This window comes from Ovis canadensis, chromosome 1, assembly GCF_042477335.2.
Source record: "Ovis canadensis isolate MfBH-ARS-UI-01 breed Bighorn chromosome 1, ARS-UI_OviCan_v2, whole genome shotgun sequence".
NCBI lineage: Eukaryota > Metazoa > Chordata > Mammalia > Artiodactyla > Bovidae > Ovis > Ovis canadensis.
Window position 1 is genome coordinate 193,523,288 of NC_091245.1, and position 25,581 is coordinate 193,548,868.

General features: G+C 37.0%; 1 protein-coding gene across 13 annotated transcripts in view; it reads right to left on the reverse strand.

The window, feature by feature from the left end:
* LRCH3 (leucine rich repeats and calponin homology domain containing 3) overlaps positions 1-25,581 on the reverse strand; it is a 105,804-nt gene that overhangs the window by 53,752 nt on the left and 26,471 nt on the right. For all 13 annotated transcript variants that reach the window (XM_069556461.1, XM_069556481.1, XM_069556491.1 and 10 more), the window contains exons 2-6: positions 9,452-9,596; positions 7,726-7,852; positions 7,162-7,267; positions 3,716-3,852; positions 2,384-2,493 (exon numbers count right to left, since the gene is read on the reverse strand). In XM_069556461.1, coding sequence (XP_069412562.1) covers positions 2,384-2,493; positions 3,716-3,852; positions 7,162-7,267; positions 7,726-7,852; positions 9,452-9,596 — 625 coding nt within the window. The remainder of the gene's footprint in view (positions 1-2,383; positions 2,494-3,715; positions 3,853-7,161; positions 7,268-7,725; positions 7,853-9,451; positions 9,597-25,581) is intronic.

Below are 25,581 nucleotides of genomic sequence, written 5' to 3' on the forward strand. Positions count from 1 at the left end.
GCAGTTTAATATTCCTACTCTGCTACTTCAGGAAAGAAAAACTTTTCCTTTGCAAGGGTTACTAACTCCTTGAGAAAATAAGTTCGTGTATATATAAGATAAAAACTACTCAAAAAAAATTAGTGTTATTTATTTACTTTTTTGCCCACACCTCATGGCATGTGGGATCTTGGTTCCCAGAAGGGGGATCAAACCCAAATCCTCGCAGTGGAAGAGCTGAGTCTTAACTCCTGGACTACCAGTGAAGTCCTCTAAAAGCTACTTTTTTTGTTGCTGTACATTTAAAAAAAAAAAAAAAAGTACAGGAGTAGAAACTTCTAGAAATATTTAAATAGGAAAAACAAAACTTTCTTCTAGAGATAAGAAATAAGAATTCCATATTTTAAGCAATGAAGTGAGGTAAGAGGAAAAACAAATGAAAAGGAAATAATGGAGAAAATTTAAAAATTCTTGGTATTAGTGGTCTGCTGCTGCTGCTAAGTCGCTTCAGTCGTGTCTGACTCTGTGCGACCCCAGAGACGGCAACCCACCAGGCTCCCCCATCCCTGGGATTCTCCAGGCAAGAACACTGGAATGGGTTGCCATTTCCTTCTCCAATGCATGAAAGTGAAAAGTGAAAGTGAAGTTGCTCAGTCATGTCCGACTTAGCAACCCCATGGACTACAGCCCACCAGGCTCCTCCATCCATGGGATTTTCCAGGCAAGAGTACTGGAGTGGGGTGCCATTGCCTTCTCCGATTAGTGGTCTGGCTTTCCTCATATCTTCCCCACTGCCAAAATTCTTCCTCTAAGACAGACCTAGATCAGCACACTGTAAGACCTAATCTCCACCTCCTCCATCATCAGTTCGAAACGTTTTTTTGTCTTCCTTAACACCACATACCTGCTTTTAGTCTTCTCAGAGGTAAAAGTGCTAGTACTGAGGATGTTCTGGTGGGAATCTTTTATGCATATGCATAATTTCTCCCTGTACTTGTGTAAGTATACTAGATCAAAACAACTAGATTAAAGCTGGTGTTCCCAACGTCCTTCAGTCTATACAAATCTGCAGTCTAACAGCCAGATCAAAAAACTCTGATTATCATTACAAAGCTGCTTCTGAAGACTTTAGGCAGAGAAAGCTAAAAATATAGTTTAAAAATTTTAAATTATAATATGTATTTCCCTTTACTGGGAAGATATATCTTAGCATTTTCTTAAGTAGCATCAATTACTATACAGTGCTAAAATATAGTAATAACTTAAAATATTACTAAAGTATGAAGGGTACTTTACATATATGCCTGGTGATGTCAAACCGCTATGTTTCTAGAGCTTCATTATTTTTAAAAACCTTATTAAAATTATGAAATATCATATAAAATAAAAGAATACCTATAACTGACATAGCTTTTAAGGTATGGTGAGACACGAATACCTTTAAAGCCCCCTTATGTGTCCTTCACTTGGAATCTTTCTCCCTTTCAGAATTTATCACTAATTTGAATTTTGTTAATATGCATCTGCTTTTTATGGTTTTTTTTTCTTTGAATTATTTTTGTATTTTTAGTATGTCTGCTTTTAGAAACTCTAATAAAATAGAAGTTTGTTAATCTGTTTTAAGTTAGGACACTGAGAAGGTTAGGACTGTGCTTTTATGTAAAATGTGACAAGTTCTAGGAGATTGCCTAAAGGGTTCTCTTGAGTAAAGTTTATTAACATTATTACACCTTCACTGAGACATCTATTTTGCCTGTTTAAAGACCTTATAAATTTAATTCCTGTTACTTAAGACTGCTGCAATGGTTGGGAATGCCAAGAAAATGCCTTTGTAAAAGTCCGATGCTATATTCAGCTGAGGGATTCACAGACTTAAAAGATCCCAAAGTTACATTAATGGTCATCAAATCCAACCCCCTCACTCCCTTTGTGAAAAATGCAGCCCAGAAAGTTTGAATGAGTTGCCTTAAGTTATAGAGTTAGTTAACAGGAGAGCCAAGGTCAGTTAGTATTAAAGTCACTTAGAGCAGCAGTTTTCAACTGAGGACCTCTCAGAGGATATATGGTAATAACTGGAGACACTTTTGTTTGTCACGTTGGGAAGGTGCTCCAGAAGCCAGGGAAGCTGTTGAGTATCTTCCAGTGTACGGGACAGGCCTTCACCACAAATAATTATCTATTTCAAAATATCCACAGTGCTGAGGTTAAGAAACTCTGACTTAGAACTATACTTGGTCACATCTATGTAATCAACTTTTTACTTAATATAAGCATTCTAGAAAAATAACGTCAAAATAGGTTATTTTGCTTTGGTCAAACAAACTGTCAGGCAAATTTAAGGGTCCCATTTATTTGATTCTCTGTGAGATGGAAAATAATAAATCAAAGAATACAATATACTCACCAGGAGCCAAAACCCATGGGTCTCCTATCATAATCTGGCAGATCTGGAGCATTCTTACAAGCCTGCATGTTCAGGTATTTAAATATGTGGATTTTGCCTTTTATACATATCTAAGAAAAGTAACATATAGAAACAAATTATTATTCATCTGAAATATATGTGTACCCAAAACTTTTTTCCTTCTGCTTCTTTTATTTTTTTTAATTTTAAATTTACTTATTTTTTTAACTGAAGGAGCCCCTGCCTTTTAAATCACAGTCAGGTTTTTATTTAATGTATATTGGAAATAGAAGGTATTTCTATTAAGTATATATGGTAATATTAAAAATTAACTCATTATAACACATTATATCATTTGTTACCTTAGGTGTTTAAGTGATATAAATGTAGGTTTTTGTTTTCTAGTCACTAATAAGTTTTAGTAATATAATATACATAATTCATGATTATAAACACTGTTAGACTACCAAGTAAACCTATATTGACTAGTTAGGCACAGTGAGAGATTTAAAGCATTGCTCCCCATGGATTCTACTGGCAACTTTTGTTTTTAGAAATCTAACAATCATGCACAATTATGTTTTCAATCCTACTTCCTGTAAGAAAGAAAAGCAGGAAATGATTAAATATTAAAGTCATATATAGTTCTGTTGCCACCTATTTATTTCTGTCCTACAAATCAACATGTAAACTCTTTAGGGATATGAGACCTTTCTGTAGTTACAAAGTTTACTCAAACACTTTAACAGCCACCATGTAGACACTTGTACAAGGCTGAATCAACTGCAGAGTAAGGAAAGCTACGGTGAAAAATATAAGACAAAAAGTTTTTAGATTGTGGAATGTCTAAAATCTGTATGTAAAGCTACCTTATAACAACTTCATTAAGTAGTTTCATTTCAGTCCAAACTGACTCAAGGAGGAACTTAAGATTTTAGAAAACAGGAAGGTACAAAGACAACAGTCATGAGAAATACACTGATGATCTTTAATTCTGAGCTGAGCTGAGTATTTTGTCTTTAGCATTTACACTGTCTACTGTCTTCATTTAAGTTTTACTAGAAAGAAATAACTCAAATTTAATTGGGAAAAAAAAACTTTAAGGAAGAACCCTTCAAATGTGAAAAAGTCAATTTAGTGACAGGAAAAACATTTTTGGAACATTAATATCTACCATCTCATTTACTTCAAGGATTTTAAAGAATACATGTGAGTGTGAATTTATTTTAAAAGAACTTAATCTCTGACAAAAAATACATACAACTTACAACTTTTAAACTTCATCCTTTGTGCAAAAACTTTATAACATACTTCGAATGAACTGTGGTTTACCTGTGCAGGAGGAGATTGCAGTGGATTGTTATCTAGGGTGATCATCTGCAGGTGCCTGAGATTCCGGTAACAGACAGGAATTGCTGTAATTTTGTTGCAGGAAAAGTCTAACCTTATCAAAGGCAACTCTGCTAGTTCTGCAGGGAAGTAAGGTGGAAAGAAACAATGATATTTCAAAGCTAGACATTTTTTTCTTCATGAGCTTCTATCTAAATATAATTGATTTAACCTAAGTATTTATGTTCATCCTTTCTTAGTGATTAACTGATATATAGCAAAGTGTCATAAAATGAAATCTAGGTGCTTAGGGATGGTAATATTAATGAAAAGCAAACTATCTGACCCCTTATGTTGTTGCTGCTGTTCAGTTGCTCACTCATGTCTGACTCTTTGCAACCCCATGGACTACAGCATGCCAGGCTTCCCTGTCCATCACCAACTCCTGGAGTTTGCTCAAACTATGTCCATTGAGTTGGTGATGCCATCCCATCATCTCATCCTTTGACACCCCCTTCTCCTCCTGCCTTCAATCTTTCCTACGATCAGGGTTTTTTCCAATGAATTGGTTCTTCAATCAGGTGGCTGAAGAATTGGTACTTCAGCATTAGTCCTTCCAGTGAATATTCTGGTTTGATTTCCACACTGTTCAAGGAACTCTCAAGAGTCTTCTCCAGCACTACAGTTTGAAAGCATCAATTCTTTGGCACTCACCCTTCTTTATGGTCCAACTCTCACTTCTGTACATGACTACTGGAAAAACCATAGCTTTGACTAGACCAACCTTTGTCAGCAAAGTGATGTCTCTGCTTTTTAATATGCTGTCTAGGTTTATCATAGCTTTTCTTCCAAGGAACAAGTTTCTTTTAATTTCATGGCTGCATTCACTGCAGTGATTTTGGAGTCCAAGAAAATAAAGTCTGTCACTGTTTCCACTTGTTCCCCTTCTATCTGCCATGAAGTGATAGGACTAGATGCCATGATCTTCATTTTCTGAATGTTGAGTCTTAAGCCAGCTTTTTTCACTCTCCTCTTTCACCTTCATCAAGAGGCTCTTTAGTTCCTGTTCATTTCTGCCATTAAGGTGGTGTCATCTCCATATCTGAGGTTATTGAAATTTCTTCCAGCAATCCTGATTCCAGCTTGTGATTCTCCCAGCCCAGCATTTCACATGATGGACTCTGCATATAAGTTAAATAGGCAGGGTGACAATATATAGCCTTGACGTACTTCCTTCCCAATTTTGAACCAATCCGCTCTTCCATGTCCAGTTCTAACTGTAGCTTCTTGACCTGCATACAGGTTTCTCAGGAGGCAGGTAAGGTGGTCTAGTATTCCCATTTCTTTAAGAATTTTCCACAGTTTGTTATGATCCACACAAAGGCTTTAGCCTTTAGTGAAGAAGTAGATTTTCTTTTGGAATTCCCTTGCCTTTCCTATGACCCAACAGATGTTTTCAATTTGCTCTCTGGTTCCTCTGCTTTTTCTAAATCCAGTTTGAACAACTGGAAGTTCTTGGTTCACACAGTGATGAAGCCTAGCTGCAAGGATTTTGAGTATTACCTTGCTAATATTTTAAATGAGTGCAATTGTGCAGTAGTTTGAACATTCTTTGGCACTGCCTTTCTTTGGAATTAGAATGAAAACTGACCTTTTCTAGTCCTGTGGCCACTGCTGAGTTTTCCAAACTTGCTGGCATACTGTGTATAGCACTTTAACAGTATCATCTCTTAGGATTTGAAATAGCTCAGCTGGAATTCCACCACCTCCACTAGTTTTGTTCATAGTAATGCTTCCTAAGGCCCACATGACTTTACACTCCACGATATCTGTCTCTAGGTAAGTGATCACACCATCATGGTTATCCAGGTCATTAAGATCTTTGTCGTACAGTTCTTCTGTATATTCTTGCCACCTCTTCTTAATATCTTCTGCTTCTGTTAGGTCCATATCCTTTCTGTCCTTTACTGTGCCCAACTTTGCATCAAATTGTGACCCCTTATGGAACAACAGAAAGTCTTAGAAACTAGGTCTGATACCACAGAAAGGCAGGAATAACAAAAGGATCAGATGACCATCTGTATAAAAACAAGTTAGATGCATAGGTTTTCAATCCCAACTATGCATGCTGCTTTTCATTCACAAAAGGAATCACCAAGTTATCCTTTAGTGAAACTGAATTGAAAGCCTCTGAACTCAAGGACTGCACAATGGAAAGTCAGGATGAGTTGCCTACTAAAAATGGAGGATTTAAGTGAAAGTCTACACACTTAGTGACAAGACCTCAGCACTTTGCTACACAACCTCACCCCATTCCCTAGCCTTGAATGGCAGTTAGGAAGATGCACCATGTAGAAGAAAGAAAACATCTTTCTCTGGACAAACTATATAGTCCCATACAAAAGGCCTTTAGATACTGATATAGAGTTTCCTCCAATAAAATATCCAGCTTACTGCTTAATACAATGTCTGCCCAGTATACCTGGAATTTCTAATTAGCTTTGTATAAATGGCATATGACCCACAAACATTTAGAAGAGCTTTCAACATATAAGAGAGAAATCAAAATACACAAAACAAAGGAAAAAAAAGAGTGCAGAAAAAAACAGGTTAACCTACAGGAAACAGAAGAAAACCCTGAAAACTAGAACTAATGTCTCCAATTTCAGAAAAATAAAATACTAAATTACTGAAAAAGGAAAGGATTTTGTTTTTAAATCAGTAAAAAGTAAGGGTTCTTAGAGATGAAAAATTAGATGGCAGAAATTAAAAATTCAGAAGAGTGGTTAGACTATAAATGGTTGAACTGTTACCACCTGGTTAAACAAAATGACAAAGAAATGAACAATAAAAAAAGATAAGAAAACCATAAGATCAATTAAGAGTCCACTATCCAATTAACAAAAATTCTTGAAAGAGAAAACAGAAATCAGAAGACAGGAAATTATCAAACAGATATAAAACAATTTCTCAGAATGAATGATGTGAATCTCTGGTGCAGGAAGAATCACTGCAGATGGTGCCTACAGCCATGAAATTAAAAGACGCTTGCTTTTTGGAAGAAAAGCTATGACAAACTTAGACAGCATATTAAAAAAGACATCACTTTGCCAACAAAGGTCTATCTAGTCAAAGCTATATATTTTCCAGTAATCGTGTATATGATTTATCAAAAACATGTGAAATTTCTCTTAAGTAGTTATGCCAATTGAAACTTTCAGGAACCCTACGTTATCAGTTAACAGGATCTAAAATTACCATCATTACTCAATAGTTATTGGAGCTTTTCAATGAAGAGTCTAGCTTTTAAAATCTACAACAGAACGGATAACATGTATTAAATAAATCATTACATCTCAAACACTTGCTGTAACTTTTATACATTTTTGATGTGCACATCACTCTGAGAAAAAGGCAAAAAACAAAACAACTGTTTCACAGTTTCTTACCTTCAGGCAAACGTACTAAGTGATTTCTTCTTACATTAAGGTCTCTCAAGGCCTCCAAATTACCAATTTGGGAAGGTATTGTTTGAATTTCATTGCAGCTCACATCCTATTTCAAAAAGATACAAAGTAAAGAACTGTACTGATACAACAAACTTGCCAGCTTTAAACTATCTGCAAAATGAGGTTTGTACAACACAATACCACCCCCCGCCCCCGGTTGTAAAAAATACTATGATTCTGTGTCCAGGAATAATTCCACAGTTTGTACTATAATTTGATTTTTAAAATGTATAGGCTTTTGACTGACGGAAGCAGTGACAGATTTTATTTTCTTGGGCCCCAAAATTACTGACAGTAACTGTAGCCATGAAATAAAAAGATGCTTGCTCCTTGGAAGGAAAGCTATTATAAACCTAGACAGCATATTAAAAACTAAAGACATCACTGTGTCGACAAAGGCCCGTATAGTCAAAGCTATGGTTTTTGTCAGCAAAGTGATATTTCTGCTTTTTAATACACATACATATATACATAAAACAATCAAAAAATGAAATATTCACTTACAAGTTCCATTAAATGTCTGAGATGTCCAATTTCTTCTGGAAGTGAGACCAATTTGTTATTACTAGCAATTAAAACTTTTAATGGTAACTCACACAAGTGTACCGGCAATGTTGACAGTTGGTTCCGACTAAATGGGTAAGCAGAAAAGGAACTAAGTCAGAGCCCAACACTCAGGGAGAAAAATTGCCATCTTTCTCATTCTACACTCAGTATAATAACAAATATAAATCTTACAAGAAAGAAACAGGATATTAGATTTGAGTTTGAAAAAACAGACAGATTTGAGTTCAAGTTTGTCACTTGTCAAACTCACTCGTCAGCTTTGTTTTTTAGGTAAAGCATTTAATTTATCTGCATCTTACACAGATTCCTCATCTGTAAATCACAGGGTTTACAGGACTCTTGCACCATAAAACTCCTTTGCAAATAATGAAATGTCTCATAAGCAAATCATATTATTGTATTACAGTTAAATTTATACAGGAAAAAATTATTTTAAAATAGGGTAGATAACTAACATCCTCTCCTCTTCTTTCCAAAGAGTTTTAAACATTAAGAGTATTTGTAATTTACTTGCCTCATCATTACAGCATTATAACCAAATGTATATAAACAACCCAAATATAGTTCTATGGGAAACAAGGGACAGATTGTGATTTCAGATATATCATACTAACTGAACTATAGATAAGAAATATTTTATCTAAATAAAAGTATACAAATCAGAAATGGAAGTAAAAATTACATCTATCATAAGGATAAAATTAAGTTAAAATTTTCCTTATGCATATTTAACATCTTAATCTTTAGTAACAGTTGCCCCCATTTGTAAGCTCTTTTGATGATTTTATTAACAGATCATGAGCCATTAAAACTTCTAATATCTAATAATTAGACATTCACATACAAAGCTGTCTACTAGTTCTACTTTTATAGGAAAAAATGGAAAGAATAAGTAAATATCTGAGAGAAAAAAGGAGTGTTAGAAATATATAAACTGTGCATTAAATGATTACATATAAAAAATATTTCCAAAGGGTATTTCTTTTTTTTTTTAGGATATTTCTTGACAAGGGGAAAAATTTATTTAAAAATTTGACTAAAGGCCTCATCTATTAATTCAGACACATTTCGATGGATTTCCTTTACTTTTCTAAATTTATTTTCTCCAGTCAACATTTATAACTTTTTATAATGAAATAACAAAAGAAGTCTTGTAAGATATGAAATGGAGTAGATGAGTTAAATAAATGCATTTATATGTTCAGAACTTAGTACACAAAAATACATAATCACAAAAATCAAAATAATTTCAGATCTACCATTCTTATTTGATGAAACTTATTTGACAATGTAATTGGAGAACCACTGCTACAAGACAATTAGGGTAACAGCTCTTATTAGAGTTTGTTAACTATTGCAAAGGTAAAGACAAAGGAAGAAACTAGAGGGACCCAGAAAATACTGTTAACTTAGCCTAAAATCATGAAGAGATACTGCTGATATAAACAGATGATGTAATTTTTTAAAAAGTGTTACTTCTATTTTTTGGCTGCAAAGAATGCAGGATTTTAGTTTCCTGACCAGGCATCAAACCTGTACCCCCTAAAATGGAAGCACGGGGTCCTAGCCACAGGACCACCCCTCAGATAACGATAACTTTAGTGAAAGAGAAGAGGAAAATTGAAACATCACACAAAACTAAAATTTTTTAAAACGTTCTTACCTAATATTTAAGAAAGTTAGCGCTTGTAGGTTTAGAATTGCTTCTGGTACATATCGAATACAATTTTGGTATAAATTGAGATTCTCAAGAGAAACGAAGTGACATGCTTCTATGGGAATTTCTGAGAGGCGATTTCGTGACAGATCTGAAACAAGCAATTTTAAAATCAATCCCTGGAACTTATTTTATAGAAATTTTAAACAAAAAGTAGGTTTCATAATTGTTAGAATTTCCCAGAGTTGCTATTGTGGAGTTTGTTTCAGAGTAAACATTCAAATATTAACTGACTGAATAAACCAGCTTAACATAGGCCTCTACATCTGTTGCTAGAAAATGCTGGTTCTTTTTGCGTGTGTTAGTCACTCAGTTGGGTCTGACTCTCTGCGACCCCATAGACTGTAGCCCACCAGGTTCCTCTGTCCATCGAATTCTCCAGGCAAGAATACTCGAGTGGGTTGTCATGCCCTTCTCCAGGGGATCTTCCTGACCAAGGAATCAAATCCAGGTCTCCCATACTGCAGGCAGATTATTTATAGTCTGAGCCACCAGGGAGGCCTGTTGGTTACTTTTGAGTCTCCATAAATACTAAATGAGCTTCTCAGGTGGCCTGAATGGTAAAGAGCCTGCCTGCCAATGCAGGAGATGTAACAGATGGGGGTTCGATCCCTGAGACAGGAATATCCCCTGGAGGAGGGCATGGCAACCCACTTTGGTATTCCTGCCTGGAGAATCCCATAGATAGAGAAGCCTGTTGGGTGACAGTCCATGGGGTCACAAAGAGTCAGACGTGACTGAAGCAACCTGGCACACACACACAAATACTAAAAAGATAAAACCATTATTCTTTGTAAGTAACATAAATTCCAAGGAATATCAGCCTACAAATCACTTCACAGATCATGCTAAGTATCAAATATCCTAGAAAACAAATGGATCCCTAAAATCCACATTCCCAAAAGCACAGACAACATCCTGAGGTTTTCTGAAAAATGAAGAAAAACAAAACAAAATACTGTCTCTTCATCAGTCAACAAGTATCAGGGTCATATCAAAAGGACTCAGGAAACATCTTTGCTCCCACTGACCAAAGATGAGACAATCTGAGATTCAGTAAGATAATAAATGCAGCAGACTGAAATCTATAACATACCACTGAATTATAGAGTTTAAAATAAAACACTTCCCCAAAGATGATAAAGAACCAATTCATTATCCTGTAAGCTGACAAAGGGGAAAAAACCAAACATTTACCTTATCTTCTTTTGTAAACCAGTAGTACACTTTGCAGTATTTTCCGCGCGTGTGTGTGTGTGTGTGTGTGTGCGCGCGCGCGCGTGCGCGCACTGTGCTGTGCTTAGTGGGTCAGTCCTGTCAGACTCTTTGTGACCCCAGGCTCCATCTATGGGGATTCTCCAGGCAAGAAGACTGAATTGGGTTGTCATGCCCTCCTCCAGGGGATCTTCCCAACCCAGGGATCAAATCCAGGTCTCCCGCATTGCAGGCGGATTCTTTACCATCTGAGGCACCAGGGAAGCCCATATATATATATATATATATATATACACACACACACAGATGCCCACATAAATATGTAACTTGATATATATCTCCTTTTTCAGATTCTTTTCCATTAGAGTTTATTACAGGATATTGAACGTAGTTCCCTGCGCTGTTATAGTAAGACCCTGTTTATTTTGTATATAGTAGTCTGTATCTGCTAATTCCAAACTCCTAAATTTATCCCCACCTCCTTCCTGTCCTTTGTCCTTGGTAGTCATACAATTGTCCTCTATGTCTTAAGTCTGTTTCTGTTTTGTAAACAAGTTCATCTGTATCACTTTTTAGTTAGTTAGTTGCGAGCTTATGGACTGTAGCCCACCAGGCTCCTCTGTCCATGGGATTCTCCAGGCAAGAATACTGGAGTGGGTTGCCATTTCCTTCTCCAGGGGATCTTCCCGACCCAGGGATCAAACCCAGGTCTCCCGCATTAGAGGCAGACACTCTAACCTTATTCCACAAATAAGTGATATCCTACGATATTTGTCTTTCTCTGTCTGACTTCCTTCACTTAGTATGATAACTGCCAGATCCATCCATGTTGCTGCAGATGGCATTATTTCCTTCTTTTTTACAGCTGAGTAATATTTCATTGTATACATATGTACCACATCTTTATCCTTTCATCTGTCAAGAGACATTTATGTTGCTTCCACGTCTTGGCTATTGTAAATAGTGCTGCTATGAATACTAAAGTGCATGTATCTTTTCAAATTAGAATATTCTCCAGATATATGCCCAGGAGTGGAATTACTGGATCATTCTGTTTTGTTCTGTTTGTTAAACCTGTCATGTATCTCTTCAAATAGCTATTTCATTGAAGTTGCTTTTTTCTAGATGTAATCCTTATTCATCCTCTCTTGCTGCTAGAGTTCCTTTAAGTGAATTATTTTCCTTTGCTGATTCATGGTTTGCCTCATCCTTGGAGCTCAGATCAAGCTGCTGGAGCACCCTGAATGGCATTTTACACCAATTAGTGAAAACACCCTCTACGATGCACTGGAACTAAGCTTTCCATCTGGGCTGTTCTTTATGACCCCACGGCTCCTCTGACTATGGAATTCTTCAGGTAAGAATACTGGAGTGGGTAGCCATTCCCTTCTCCAGGGGATCTTTCCAACCCAGGAATTGAACCCACATCTCCTGTACTGGCAGGCAGATTCTTTACCACTGAATTACCTGGGAAGCCCATGTGAGTTTGACAAGAATGTTTAATCTACAATTGGAACAATGTTTTGGTTATGTCTATTACATCACATTTATTTAACTGCATTGTTCAAGGTGCATCCTTATTGATATTTTTTGGTCAGTTTTTTGTATCAACTTCTGAGAGAGAAGGGTATATTACAGTGTTTCATTTTTATTGCTATCTTGTCTATTTCTCTCTATCATTATTTAACCCTTTCCTTATGTATTTTAGAGTTTGGGGTTTAGATACCCACAAAATTTTAAATTACTATCTTCTGACTCATTGGAAAAGACCCTGATGCCGGGAAAGATTGAAGGCAGGAGGAGAAGGGGACAAAAGAGGATGAGATGGTTAGATGGCATCACTGACTCAATGGACATGGGTTTGGGTAGATTCCGGGAGTTGGTGATGGACAGGGAGGCCTGGCATGCTGTGGTTCACGGGGTTGAAGAGTCGGACACGACTGAGCGACTGAACTAAACTGAAAAAACTTTTTATAATTCTTAAGTTACTACTCCTTTTATTCCTAGTACAATTATTTGCTTTGAAATCTCTTCTTTTGGTTGGTTTGTTGGACTGACTTTAATGTGACTCCCATGATCCCTATTAACACCCTGCATAATACCCCTTTTTCCACTTGAGTGTAGGTGGGCCTTCAAAAGTAACCAACTTGCTCCTAACCAATAGAATATTGCAAAGATGATGTGATGCCATTCCTGTGGTTATGACTCTCTTATCCAATCTGTTCTATCTCTGTTATCAACTTTGAAGAAGTAAGTTGCTGCAAACTCTATGCTAAATGCTAAGTCACTTCAGTCATGTCCGACTCTGTGCGACGCCATAGGCGGCAGCCCACCAGGCTCCCCTGTCCCTGGGATTCTCCAGGAAGAACACTGGAATGGGTTGCCATTTCCTTCTGCAGTGCATGAAAGTGAAAAGTGAAAGTGAAGTCGCTCAGTTGTGTCCTACTCTTTGCGACCCCATGGACTGCAGCCCACCAGGCTCCTCCATCCATGGGATTTTCCAGGCAAGAGTACTGGAGTGGGGTGCCATTGCCTTCTGTGCAAACTCTATAGTTTCAAGGAAATTAATTCTGCCAACAACCTGAGGGAGTGTGGAAGCAGATTCTTCCCTAGTCATACCTCAATATGAGAACTCAATCTAGATCAACACCTTGCAGTAGACCAGGCTAAGGTGTGCCTAGACTCTTGATCCAAAGAAACCATGAAGCTCCTTAAGCTGCTAAATTTGTGATAATTTGTTATACAGCACAGAAAACTAACAATTAGTATTTCTACAGAGTACTTTTTCCTATTTTTTAGTTTCGAACTTTTTAGATTATTACACTTTGAATATGTTTCTTATAAACAACCTACAGGTAGATTTTCTTTCTTTTTATTGTCTGACAATCTTAATATTTTAACTGAAACACTATATTTAACATTATCACCTAATCAATACACTTCCCTGGTGTCTTAGATGGTAAAGAATCTGCCCGTAATGCGGGAGACGCAGTTCGATCCCTAGGTCAGGAAGATTCCCTGGAGAAGGAAATGGCAACCCATTCCAATATTCTTGCCTGGAAAATTCCATGGACAGAGGAGCCTGGTGGACTATGGTCCACAGGGTCACAAAGAGTTGGACAAGACTGAGGAACTAACAAGGAGATCCAATCAATATATCTGAACTTTTTAAAGGGCCATGTTATTTATGAAAGATGTAGTTCATTGCCCTTTGAGTATCTATGCTCTTTCCTTCTTTCTTACTATAAGAATCCCAATTGTATTCAAAACAGCAAAGTCTACTCAGCTAGATTACTATTTCCAATTTTATTAATCATTAAAATTCAAAAGAAGGAAATAAAGACTGAAATAAAAATTTAACCATATTTGACTTGGTAACTAAACTGATATAAGAAATTCTCATTTTATAGGCAGTGTCCTGAGTTTGTATGTAAACTGAACACTCTGAAACTACCTCATGTGTTTCCTCAGAGGTAAAAAAGACTTCTGAGCTTCTGAGGACTAACTTCACATACAATGCCACTGAAATGTTACGTATGTGCAAACATACTCCTTTTGCAGTATTTCCTTTCTCAGTACATGATGCTTTTGTCTATCCAATTGCTTAAGTCAGGATTCTGGAAGCATCTTGACACCTTTCTCTGTCCCCCTGCCCCCCAGTATAATCCTATCAACACTCCATTTCTTGGTCCAAATAAATTGTGAGCCCAACCATTTTTATTCATCTCTTCTGTCACTGCCTCTTAGGACTGTTCTAAGAATCAAATCAAATAATGCATAGAAAATTATTTCATATACTTCAAAATTATTTCATTATTTTCATATAAAACGCAAAGAGGCACGCACATAAAGCTATCTTCATAGGTTGACAGCAATACAGCGAAAATACCACCACCTCACCAATCACAAGGTATTGTACTATGCAATAAAATATGGCAGAGTACAATAAAATAATTTATGATCTTTGGTCACCAAAAAGAATACTGCTTTCAGTATACTTAATTTAAAAAGCATAAAGGTAGAAAACACTTATTTGAAGATTTACATTAAAATGCTTAACAGTCTCCTTATCTTTCAGTGAGGTTGCTATATTTTTGTATCACTAGAGTAAATTTGATTTCACACATATAGATAAGACTAGTTATTGCCACATGAGCCCTCTAAATTTCCATCTCTGTGTCAGTGTAGTCAGTTGTAGGCTGTTTTCCAGACTGCAAGCTCAATTGAGATTTGCCAAGCATTGTGCAAATTAAGCTATTAAGTTACTTCTACATATCATATCCTGAATGTGGCCTTGGTCTTAATATGAGCTGACAACTATACCACCCTGGCATAGCTCCTGGATGTATTATTCAGTTGAGCAAAGCAGAAAAAGCCTATTTTGGCCTGATAAAAAATATGAGAAAACTTTTAGCTAAAAAAATGTATTATGGAAGCTTCAGATAAGTAAAAGAAATATTTCAATGGAAAAAGTTTTAAGACATTTTGCTTGCAATGAAATGCTGATTTTCCTTATTTATATAAAAAAGTTACCCTCAAAGTTAAACTTATCTCAAATATACAAGTTTAAAAATACTATGTTTACATATGGAATTTAGAAAGATGGTAATGATGACCCTGTATGCGAGACAGCAAAAGAGACACAGATGTGTAGAGCGGACTTTTGGACTCTGAGGGAGAGGGAGAGGGTGGGATGATTTGGGAGAATGGCATTGAAACATGTATACTATCATGTAAGAAACGAATCGCCAGTCTATGTCCAATGCAGGATACAGGATGCTTGGGGCTAGTGCACGGGGATGATCCAGAGAGATGATATGGGGTGGGAGGTGGGTTCATGTTTGGGAACTCATGTACACCCATGGTGGATTCATGTCAATGTATAGCAAAACCAATACAGTATTGTAAAGTAAAATAAAGTAAAAAAAAAAAAAATACTATGTTGAAGAAAAAAGTCTAAAAGAATGTAAAGAGAATCTTCAGTATTAAAGGGGGGTGCATGAGAATGATCACTCTAGATTCACATGGTGAATGTTTAAAGAGTAGGGAAGGGGGGTCATGTTTGGGAACGCATGTAAGAATTAAAGATTTTAAAATTTAAAAAATTAAAAATAAAATAAAATATAAAAAAAAAATAAAAAATTAAGTAATTAAAAAAATAAAAATAAAGAATAGGGAAAAGGTCTGCTTTGTTCAACTCTGCATAAGTCGGCATTTAGTAGTGCCACAGTACATAGCATACAATAGCACTCAATATTTATCCAAAAACAGACCAAGTAAATGAATGAAATAAAAACTGTGGAATAAGAAGTAAGAAAGAATCCTGTCTTCCATCTATAGAGTTTCATCTATGGTAAGGCATAATTAATATACTGAAAAAGGACAAAATTACACCTGTATTTTTTTGTTTTTAAGAAACACTACATAACCTGGATTGAAAATAATTTCCAAAGAAGTATGTTTTAGATAAAATGAATCAATTCCAACCCTTGAGGGCAAAACTATTATGTGTATCAAACCATAAATAGGTATTTACAATTTTTAAAAAGTTAAGATAGGTTACAACCACAAAAAAGAATGGCTTAGGACGCTGGCTGGAGGGAGCCTGGGAGCCCTGGGAGCACATGGGGCCAGGACTTAAGAAGAGGTCTTCACTGGTCAGACTGCATGGAGACAACATGGAAGACCTCTGGTGGCTAAAAAAGCAAGCCACATAAACCTTTTCTGTCAACTTCTTATTCTCCCCAAGGGGCCTACTTAAAGGAGGGTGAAGACATGCTGAGCACTGAAGAATTATGGTGGAAGATGGCTGATCACTCGAAAGGGAGTGAAGGTAGGCATGCAGGGTGCCAGCACCCTCAGTCAGATGATGCAGCAGGGACGCGCAGAAAGAGCAGCTTTTCCAGCACTTTTATCAAGTGATTCAGAAAGTGTACGATTGAGATAGCCCTTCAGATTGCGTTATTGTTTCTATCAACGAAGAACAGAAACTTAGGCAGATGCACACATCCTGGACCACCTGCAGCCTCTCTCTCCTGGTCAGAGATGCTGCCTCAAGACTGGGAGGGTACACTTACCAGGTGGCACAGTGGATAGCAACATGCCTGACAATGCAGGGGACATATGTTCAAACCATGGTCCAGGAAGATTCCATATGCATGAGGCAACTAAACCTGTGTGCCACAACCACTGAGCCCGCACTCTAGAGCCCGGGAGCTGCAACTACTGAAGCCCATGTGTCTAGAACCTGTGCCCCACAACAAAAGAAGCCACTGCTATGAGAATAGACTGTACCACACGATGAGTAGCCCTTGCTCTCTACAGCTAGAAAAAGCCTACATGCAGTAACAAAGACCCAGTGCAACCAAAAAAATAAATAGATTATAAAACAAACAAACAAAAGAATGGCTTAGGTATATAAACATTGACATTAGGACTTTTTTCCATTTTGAAGTATAAAATGTTTTTAATTTATGATAACCTTCCTATTTTTAAAAAAAATGTACATTTACTGACCTATTTTCTGCCTAAACTCATGGATTTTCATTTTATTCAATGTTATAACCCATTTTGACCCAGATCTGATATGGCCACCTGATGCAAAGAGCTGACTCATTTGAAAAGACCCTGATGCTGGGAAAGATTGAGGGCAAGAGGAGAAGGGGACAAAAGAGGAAGAGATGGTTGGATGGCATCACTGACTCAATGGACATGGGTGTGGGTAGACTCCAGCAGTTGGTGGATGGACAGGGAGGCCTGGTGTGCTGTGGTTCATGGGGTCGCAAAGAATCAGACATGACTGAGCAACTGAACTGAACTGATTATGAAAACTCCCCTTTAAACTAGCTCCTGTATCTTTTAGTTTGTTTGCTTATTTATTTATTTTTGGTTGCACTGGGTCTTTGCTGCTGCCTGTGGGCTCTCTCTAGTTGTGGTGAGTGGGGGCTACTCTTCATTGTGGTGCACAGACCTCTCATTGTGGTGGCTTCGCTTGATCTAGGCACATGGGCTCAGGAGTTGTGGCACACAGGTTTTAGTTGTTCCACGGCATGTGGAATCTTCTGAGACCAGAGATGGAATCCATGTCCCCTGTACTGATAGGCACATTTCTAAATACCATACCACCAGGGAAGTCCTCCTGTATCTTTTTGATATGCAATTTTTTTAAAGCATTTCCTTTTATTCTGACACAGCAAGATGTTCCAGGCTTATTTTGCAACTTCTGTGCCCCAGTTCTAGAATCAGCTATTTTTCACCCTCTTGTAACAGAAACTTTTGTGGCAAGTTAGTTTGCAGAGTAGGGAACAAAAGGGGAAAACCACCAATTCCAAGGTAAGTTTCGGGATTAATGACTGTTGCTGGGTTGTTTTTGTAAGCCACCCAGCTTTATAGTGATCTGTTATACGGCAATAGAAAAACAAAACAGAAATTGGTACCTGATGTGGAGTGCTGCTATAACAAAACACTAAAACTGGCTTAAAATGAGGCAGCAGGCAGTGGCCCTAAGGGCCTCCTAGTGCCTGTTAGTAGAAGCTTGAGGGCAGGGGAAAAAAACTACAACTGAAGGCTGGAGAAAACAGCACTCTAGTTCTGCTCTGACAGAACGATTAAAGAAACTACAAGCTACTGGATCATGACAAGTAGAAAGGGTATCTAAAAGGTTTAAATCATCATAAACACATGTGGCTATCTGGTAGTGAAACATGTTAGCTGAAGTTAAGAGATATATGACAATAAGGATTACTTAAGTATTGATCTTAAATCTTAATGATAAGAAAGGGTATATATATAAATATACACATACATACATGTATATACTCCTGCAATTTTCTAATTAAATTTTTCTACCCTCACTTATTTTTAGATATCATTCGAATACATTACATATTTTTCCTTTTCAGATAATGCAACCAACTTAAAAGACTCTCTGCTCACACAGGAAAGAACATGAACTTCTGCCTAGAATGGATTATGGTTTTATATAATATTGGAAAATGAACTCAACTTTAAAGTTTATAAAGACCATCTTTAAAATTGCAATTGAATTCTCATAATATTTTCATCTTGAAATATGGTTCATAACATACCCTGCCAATAAACTGTTTCCAAAACCAAAGCCCAAAACAAAGCAATTTAGAGTAAAACTATTATCTTAAATGAGGGCTTCCCTGGTGGCTTAGACGGTAAAGAATCTGCCTGCAATACAGGAGACCTCGGTACTGTCCCTGGGTTGGGAAGATCTCCTGGAGAAGGGAATGGCTACACACTACAGTATTCTGGCCTGGAAAATTCCATGGACAGAAGAGCCTGCGAGGCTATACAGTCCATGGGGTCACAAAGAGCCAGAGATGACTGAGTGACTTTCACTTTCACAAAGCCTGCCAATAAAGTTTTCAAAGCCATGCTACAAAACAATGAAATTTAGAGTAAACTATTACCTTAAATGAGACATATGACATAGCCAGACGTCAGCTCTAGTTCTACCATTTACTACCATCTAGGAGCCTGGTGGGCTACAATCCATAGGGTCACAAAGAGAGTCGGACATGGCTTAGCGACTAAACAACAAATTTCTAGAAGACTTCAGAATCTTCCTAACACTTTCACTGATATTTTCTATTATTTAGCTTTTTTTTTGCAGGCAAGAAATATGTTAAAAAGCACTTTTTTCCTAAGTCTATCTCTCCAATGAACTATTCAATAACTTTATGATTTTATGAGTGAAGAGTAGTTGATTCTCGCTTTCAGGGAACAAACGTGGAGTCCAAAGACAATAGTAATATGGCTTCCTAAACCTAAAAAAGTTTTTGGGAAACATTTATTTAACTGACATGGCATTTTCCTTCCAGGTAACTTTATGACTTATTTCTGTTTGAGACTCTGAAGGTCACAAGGTTAAAAAAAAAAAGTATTTTTATTAGTAATTATTAGTAATATTTTACTAACATGATATTGCTTCTCATAAGTTAGTGCAAAAAGAAAAGGAAAAACCCTAATTCTTTATAACATAAAAACTTGTTTATAACAAATGATTCTATGAATTAAATATTTTGAAATAATTATAAATAACCAGTTTCAGTGTTTAGTTCAACAAATTCCTTCTTTGCTCTTAAAGAAGTCTGCTCAGTTTTGCCCCTTCTTTCAGTACAAACTTAACAATCACTATTCTTGATTCCTCCTAGTGCTGCAAGAAGCACTTTCCTTTTCTGCGCAGATCAGTGTCTGACTTCTATAATAAGGTGCCTGAGATCATCTCCTTTGACCCACTAGATCTGACATTGGGCTTGCCTCTGTCCATCTATTCTTCTCCCTATTCTCACGTAAGCTATAGGAAGAAATAACGTGGTAACATTCCTGTTAAAAGGAACCACCTATCTGGATGACACCCAAAATAATTTAGATTCAGTTGAACCAACTAATACAAATATTTTAAATTTACACTTAAATAACTTGTATGTATTCATTTCTATATAGTGTTCTTGAGAATGTTTCCAGCTCTTATACATGAGCAGGTTATCTAAAGCACACAAGGGACCAAATCTCTCACTTAAAAAAACAGATGCTTTAAGCTATTGTGTACTGCTTATTATCATAAATGTAAATACATACTGCGACATTTTTTAGGGTGTTTACTCAGCTCACAATGTTCTTAATTTCTCCCTTTTATTCACAAGGGTTGCCTCTCCTTCCCTCCCAGCTTTTCGAAGTCATATATTCCGAGTCATATATACCAGTGATGTTTAACCTTGGGAACCCTCCCAAAGGAAGTAACACTGAACTCCATAGCTCGCCTCATTCTTGATACCCTGGCAAATTCGTGCCCCTCCTTTAAGAGCCATCTCAAACATAATCTAATTTTACTTCCCCTGATTTGTCTAGGCACTCAAAAAATTCTGCCCTTGTGTTTCCATTACTCCAGTGTAGCAATTATCACACTGTACTGTAATTCTTTATTAGATTTTAACTTCCTTGAGACCAAGAGCTTTGTGTATTTTGCATCTCATACAATATCTGACTTATTAAAAGGTCAAGTTTATTTGCTAGGATTAAGCTAATTCAGTGTGCCAATAATGGATATCTCATGCTGATCAACTCTCTAATTAGCTATTTTTAAATTAAAAATTAGAAAATTATTTCTGAATAAACAAAGTTTATTTGGTAGGTAATTAATTAATCTTTAAATGTGGGCATAAGAAAAGATCCTTAATAGCAGTAGTAGAAATGTAGAAGAGATACTCACAGACCAGGTCAGATTATACCCACACTACCACCAACCCTCTTCAACACGAATTAAAAATAAAATGGGTAAAATCAATGATAGGTTAACATCCAGAATGAATATATATACCCACACACACATACACCCACTCCTAACACTCAACAACAAAACCAAACAACTCAATTAAGAAATGGTTGTGTTGTTCTGTCGCTAAGTCGTGTCCAACTCTTTGCAACCCCATGGACTGCAGGATTCCAGGCTTCTCTGTTCTTCACTATCTCCCAGGGTTTGCTCAAATTCATTTCCACTGAGTCAGGGATCCAGTCAATCCTAAAGGAAATCAACCTTGAATATTCACTGAAAGGACGGATGCTGAAGCTGAAGCACCAATACTTTGGCTACATGATGCAAAGAGCTGACTCACTACTGGAAAAGATCCTGATGCTGGGAAAGACTGAAGGCAAAAAGAGGAAGGGGATGACAGAGAATGAGATGGTTAGATAGTATCACCAACTCAAAAGTGGGCACAGAATTGAATAGACATTTTTCCAAATGGCCAAAAAGCTCATGGAAAAACACTCAACATCACTAATGATTAAGGAAATGTAAATCAAAACCACAATGAGACACCACTTCATATCAATAAGGATGCTGCTGCTAAGTCGCTTCAGTCGTGTCTGACTCTGTGTGATCCCACAGACGGCAGCCCACCAGGCTCTCCTGTCCCTGGGATTCTCCAGGCAAGAACACTGGAGGGGGTTGCCATTTCCTTCTCCAATGCATGAAAGTGAAAAATGAAAATCAGTCGCTCAGTCATGTCCGACTCTTCACAACCCCATGGACTGCAGTCTACCAGGCTCCTCCGCCCATGGGATTTTCCAGGCAAGAGTACTGGAGTGGGGTGCCATTGCCTTCTCCGATCAATAAGGATAACCATCATTAAAAACAAAAGCCAGAAAATAACAAGAGTTGGTGAGAATATGTAATAATGGGATCCTTGAGCACTGCTGGTGAGAATGTAAAATGGTATAAGTGCTGTAGAAAACATTAAAGCGGTTCTTCAAAGAAATTAAACATGAACTTATGTTTATGATCCAACAATTAATTTCTGAGTACATACCCAAAAGAACTAAAAGCAGGGACTCGAACAGGTATTTGTCTACCAATATTATGGCTGCATTATTCACAACAGAAAAAAAGATGCAAACAATCCAAATGAACAATCTAAATATCCACCAACAAATGAATGGATAAACAGAATGTGATATATGTTTACAACAAAGTATTATTCAGCCTTAAAAGGTAATGATATTCTGATACATGCTACAACATGAATGAACCTTGAAAACATTGTGCTAAGTGAAACAAGCCAGCTGCTGCTGCAGCTAAGTCATTTCTGCTGCTGCTGCTGCTGCTGCTGCTGCTGCTGCTAAGTCGCTTCAGTCGTATCCGACTCTGTGCAACCCCACAGACGGCAGCCCACCAGGCACCTCTGTCCCCAGGATTCTCCAGGCAAGACTACTGGAGTGGGTTGCCATTTCCTTCTCCAGAAACAAGCTAGAGACAAAGGATAACTACTGTATGATTCCATACGTAACTAGAATACTCAAATTCATAGAGATAGAAAATAGAATGGTTACCAGGGGTTAAGGGGAAGAGGTAATGCAGAGATACTGTTTAATAAATATAACTGCAGTCTTAGATGATGAGAAAGTTATGCATGTCATATGTAAAATAGATAGCCAATGGGAATTTGCTGTATGGCTCAGGAAACTCAAAACAGGGGCTTTGTATCAACCTAGAGGGGTGAGGTGGGCAGAGAGATTCAAAAGAGAGGGGATATATGTATATCTATGGCTGATTCATGTTGAGGTTTGACAGAAAACAACAAAATTCTGTAAAACAATTATCCTTCAATAAAAAAATAAATTAAAAATAAGTTATAGAGACGGATATAGTGGTGATGGTTGTACAACAATGTGAATATACTCAATGCCACTGAACAATACACTTAAAAATGATTTAAATGGTAAATTGTGTTGCATATATTTTATTACAATAAAAATGCATAGTACTCAAAGTAGATAATAAATGTAATCTGTCTCTTTTTAGTGATATGTATCTTAAAAATTTTCCTCCAAAATTATGGACTTTTCTAAAAACCCTATCTTACACCTCAGCAATAAACTAAATAATGCAGAAATTAAAGAAACAAAAATTTAAAGTATTCTGTAATGCCAAATCTCAGAAAGTTAGTTTCACAACTGTGTAACAAAAAATGTAAATTGTTTATTAGCTTTTTCCTTCCTAACATCATTTTTCTTTCCTTCCTAACTCCATTTCTCTTTCCCAAGGGGAAAAAGGGATTTAATATTTCATTCTATTCAGCTTCATTCCAATCCAAACACAAATTAATGTTTTCAACTGTATGGTATTTATTAAGAAATGGCTAATAGTCAAAAGTCTTATGTTCTTATAGTAACTCCTTCAGCCCATGCAATGACATTATCCTTACCAAATAAAGCCTATTATGCAATATTCACATAGACAGTACTATCACTTTTTGTGAGAACTATCACTGCTGCAAATGTTAAAAGGGGCTGTTGCTGCTGCTGCTGCTAAGTTGCTTCAGTTGTGTCTGACTCTGTGCGACCCCATAGACAGCAGCCCACCAGGCTCCCCCGTCCCTGGGATTCTCCAGGCAAGAACACTGCAGTGGGTTGCCATTTCCTTTCCAGTGCATGAAAGTGAAAAGTGAAATTGAAAAGTGAAAGTGACGTCGCTCAGTCATGTCCGACTCTTAGCGACTCCATGGACTGCAGCCCACCAGGCTCCTCCACCCATGCGATTTTCCAGGCAAGAGTGCTGGAGTGGGGTGCCATTGCCTTCTCTGAAAAGGGGCTGAGATTATAACAAATATTCAGTATAAGAGAATTTTAACACTAAGCTATATAAATTTCAGAAGAATATTATAGAGATAATATCCTTTAACAGTAAAAGATAAAACAAATTATTATAAATTTCTAAAATATACATCCAATATGAAATTATTAATTATAAAATATAAACTAAAATTCTTAAGGAAGACCAAGACACTAAAGAATTATGTAAAGGTTATAACTTAAAATATGATTTATATTTGGTAACTATTTAACAAGCCACAATGATACTGCTTGGGGTGCTTCCCTCAGGCTAACAAATACCAAGGAGAAAGAACATAAACAGTCAACCATGCAAGATACTGTGATGACTGACAAAAGTTTGTTACACTTTTAAAACACTCTTTAAATTTGCTCTAAAATTTTAAACCTAAAAAATACTCTCTATATAGTTATTTCCTCTATGCTTTCAACTACGAGATTGACATGAAAATTTTGTTGAGAATGCAATAAAAATTACTTTAGGTATTAATAAAATCATATAGCTGAGAGAAGGTGAAATGAGAATATTTTCTAGTCTTTTCATTCTTAAGTCTTATTTATATATGTATGAATATTCTTTAAAAATTGTTTTTAATTTTAATTTATTAAAGGTAGTAAATTTATGTAATTTTAAATGCCAATTAGTGACTTCTGCTTCCTGTAAGAAAGAGTAGATGCATATTTCTCTATTCCTAAACTAAAAACTGGTCATTACATCTAAAACAAACATAAGATTCAAAAGGGTTAAAACAAGACAACTAAGGGTTTCGAGATCCAAGGAATGACATGGTGATCAGTTCCCTGGGTTTTCTTTTTGCCCCATATATCCTTGGAGATGACATCTCCAAGTTGGCAATCCAGAAACACCAATGGACAGAGACAAAACAAAAGAGCTAAAACAAAAGCCTGCTTTCTCTAGCCAAAGGAGCAGGAAAGGGTCAACTTAATAGGACAGAAAACTTTCAGACAGTAACTACTCTACTTCAGCCAAACACCGCAGAAAAAAACTGGCCTCATACCATGCAAGGAGCAAAGGTTAAACAGGGAGCCTAAACTTTCATCCTTGCAGGACTGTAACTTAGCATTTCACTGGCTTCCCCAACCAGTCCCCACTGGCATGGTATCAAAGATGGTCAAGAAAGGAGCTGAGACTTTTATGCCCACTAGAATGTAACAGGGCTCCATTCCCCACCATGAGGGATCAGTGGAGACATTTATGGGGAGCCTGGACTTCCACCTGTTATCAGCAGTAATGAGGTACCCGCCACCTTCCTGCTAGTGTGATGTCAGAAGACTAGTAGAGTCAGGACTTTGACCACTGCCCAAGCGCTGCAGAGGCAGAAAGGAAAGACAAATGGTCTGTCATAAGATTACTATTCCTTTTCAGAAAGCAAGGACCTTGAAGAAATCTCGATTGCTTATAGGAAGAAAATAATGGGAAGTGTATAGGGTATATAGCAACAACTTCAAGGACTGAAAAAATTTCAAAATCTCAACCTGATGCTGTTTAATTTCTGCATTAGAGTACTGTATAAAAATTCAGACCACCATGACTGGTGTCATAGTGAAATGGGAAAAAAATTTAGAGAGGCAGGCTTCCCTGGTGGCTCAAATGGTAAAGAACATGCCTGCAACGTGGGAGACCAGGGTTCGATCCCTGGGTTGGGAAGATCCCCTGGAGCAGGAAATGGCAACCCACTCCAGTATTCTCGCCTGGAGAA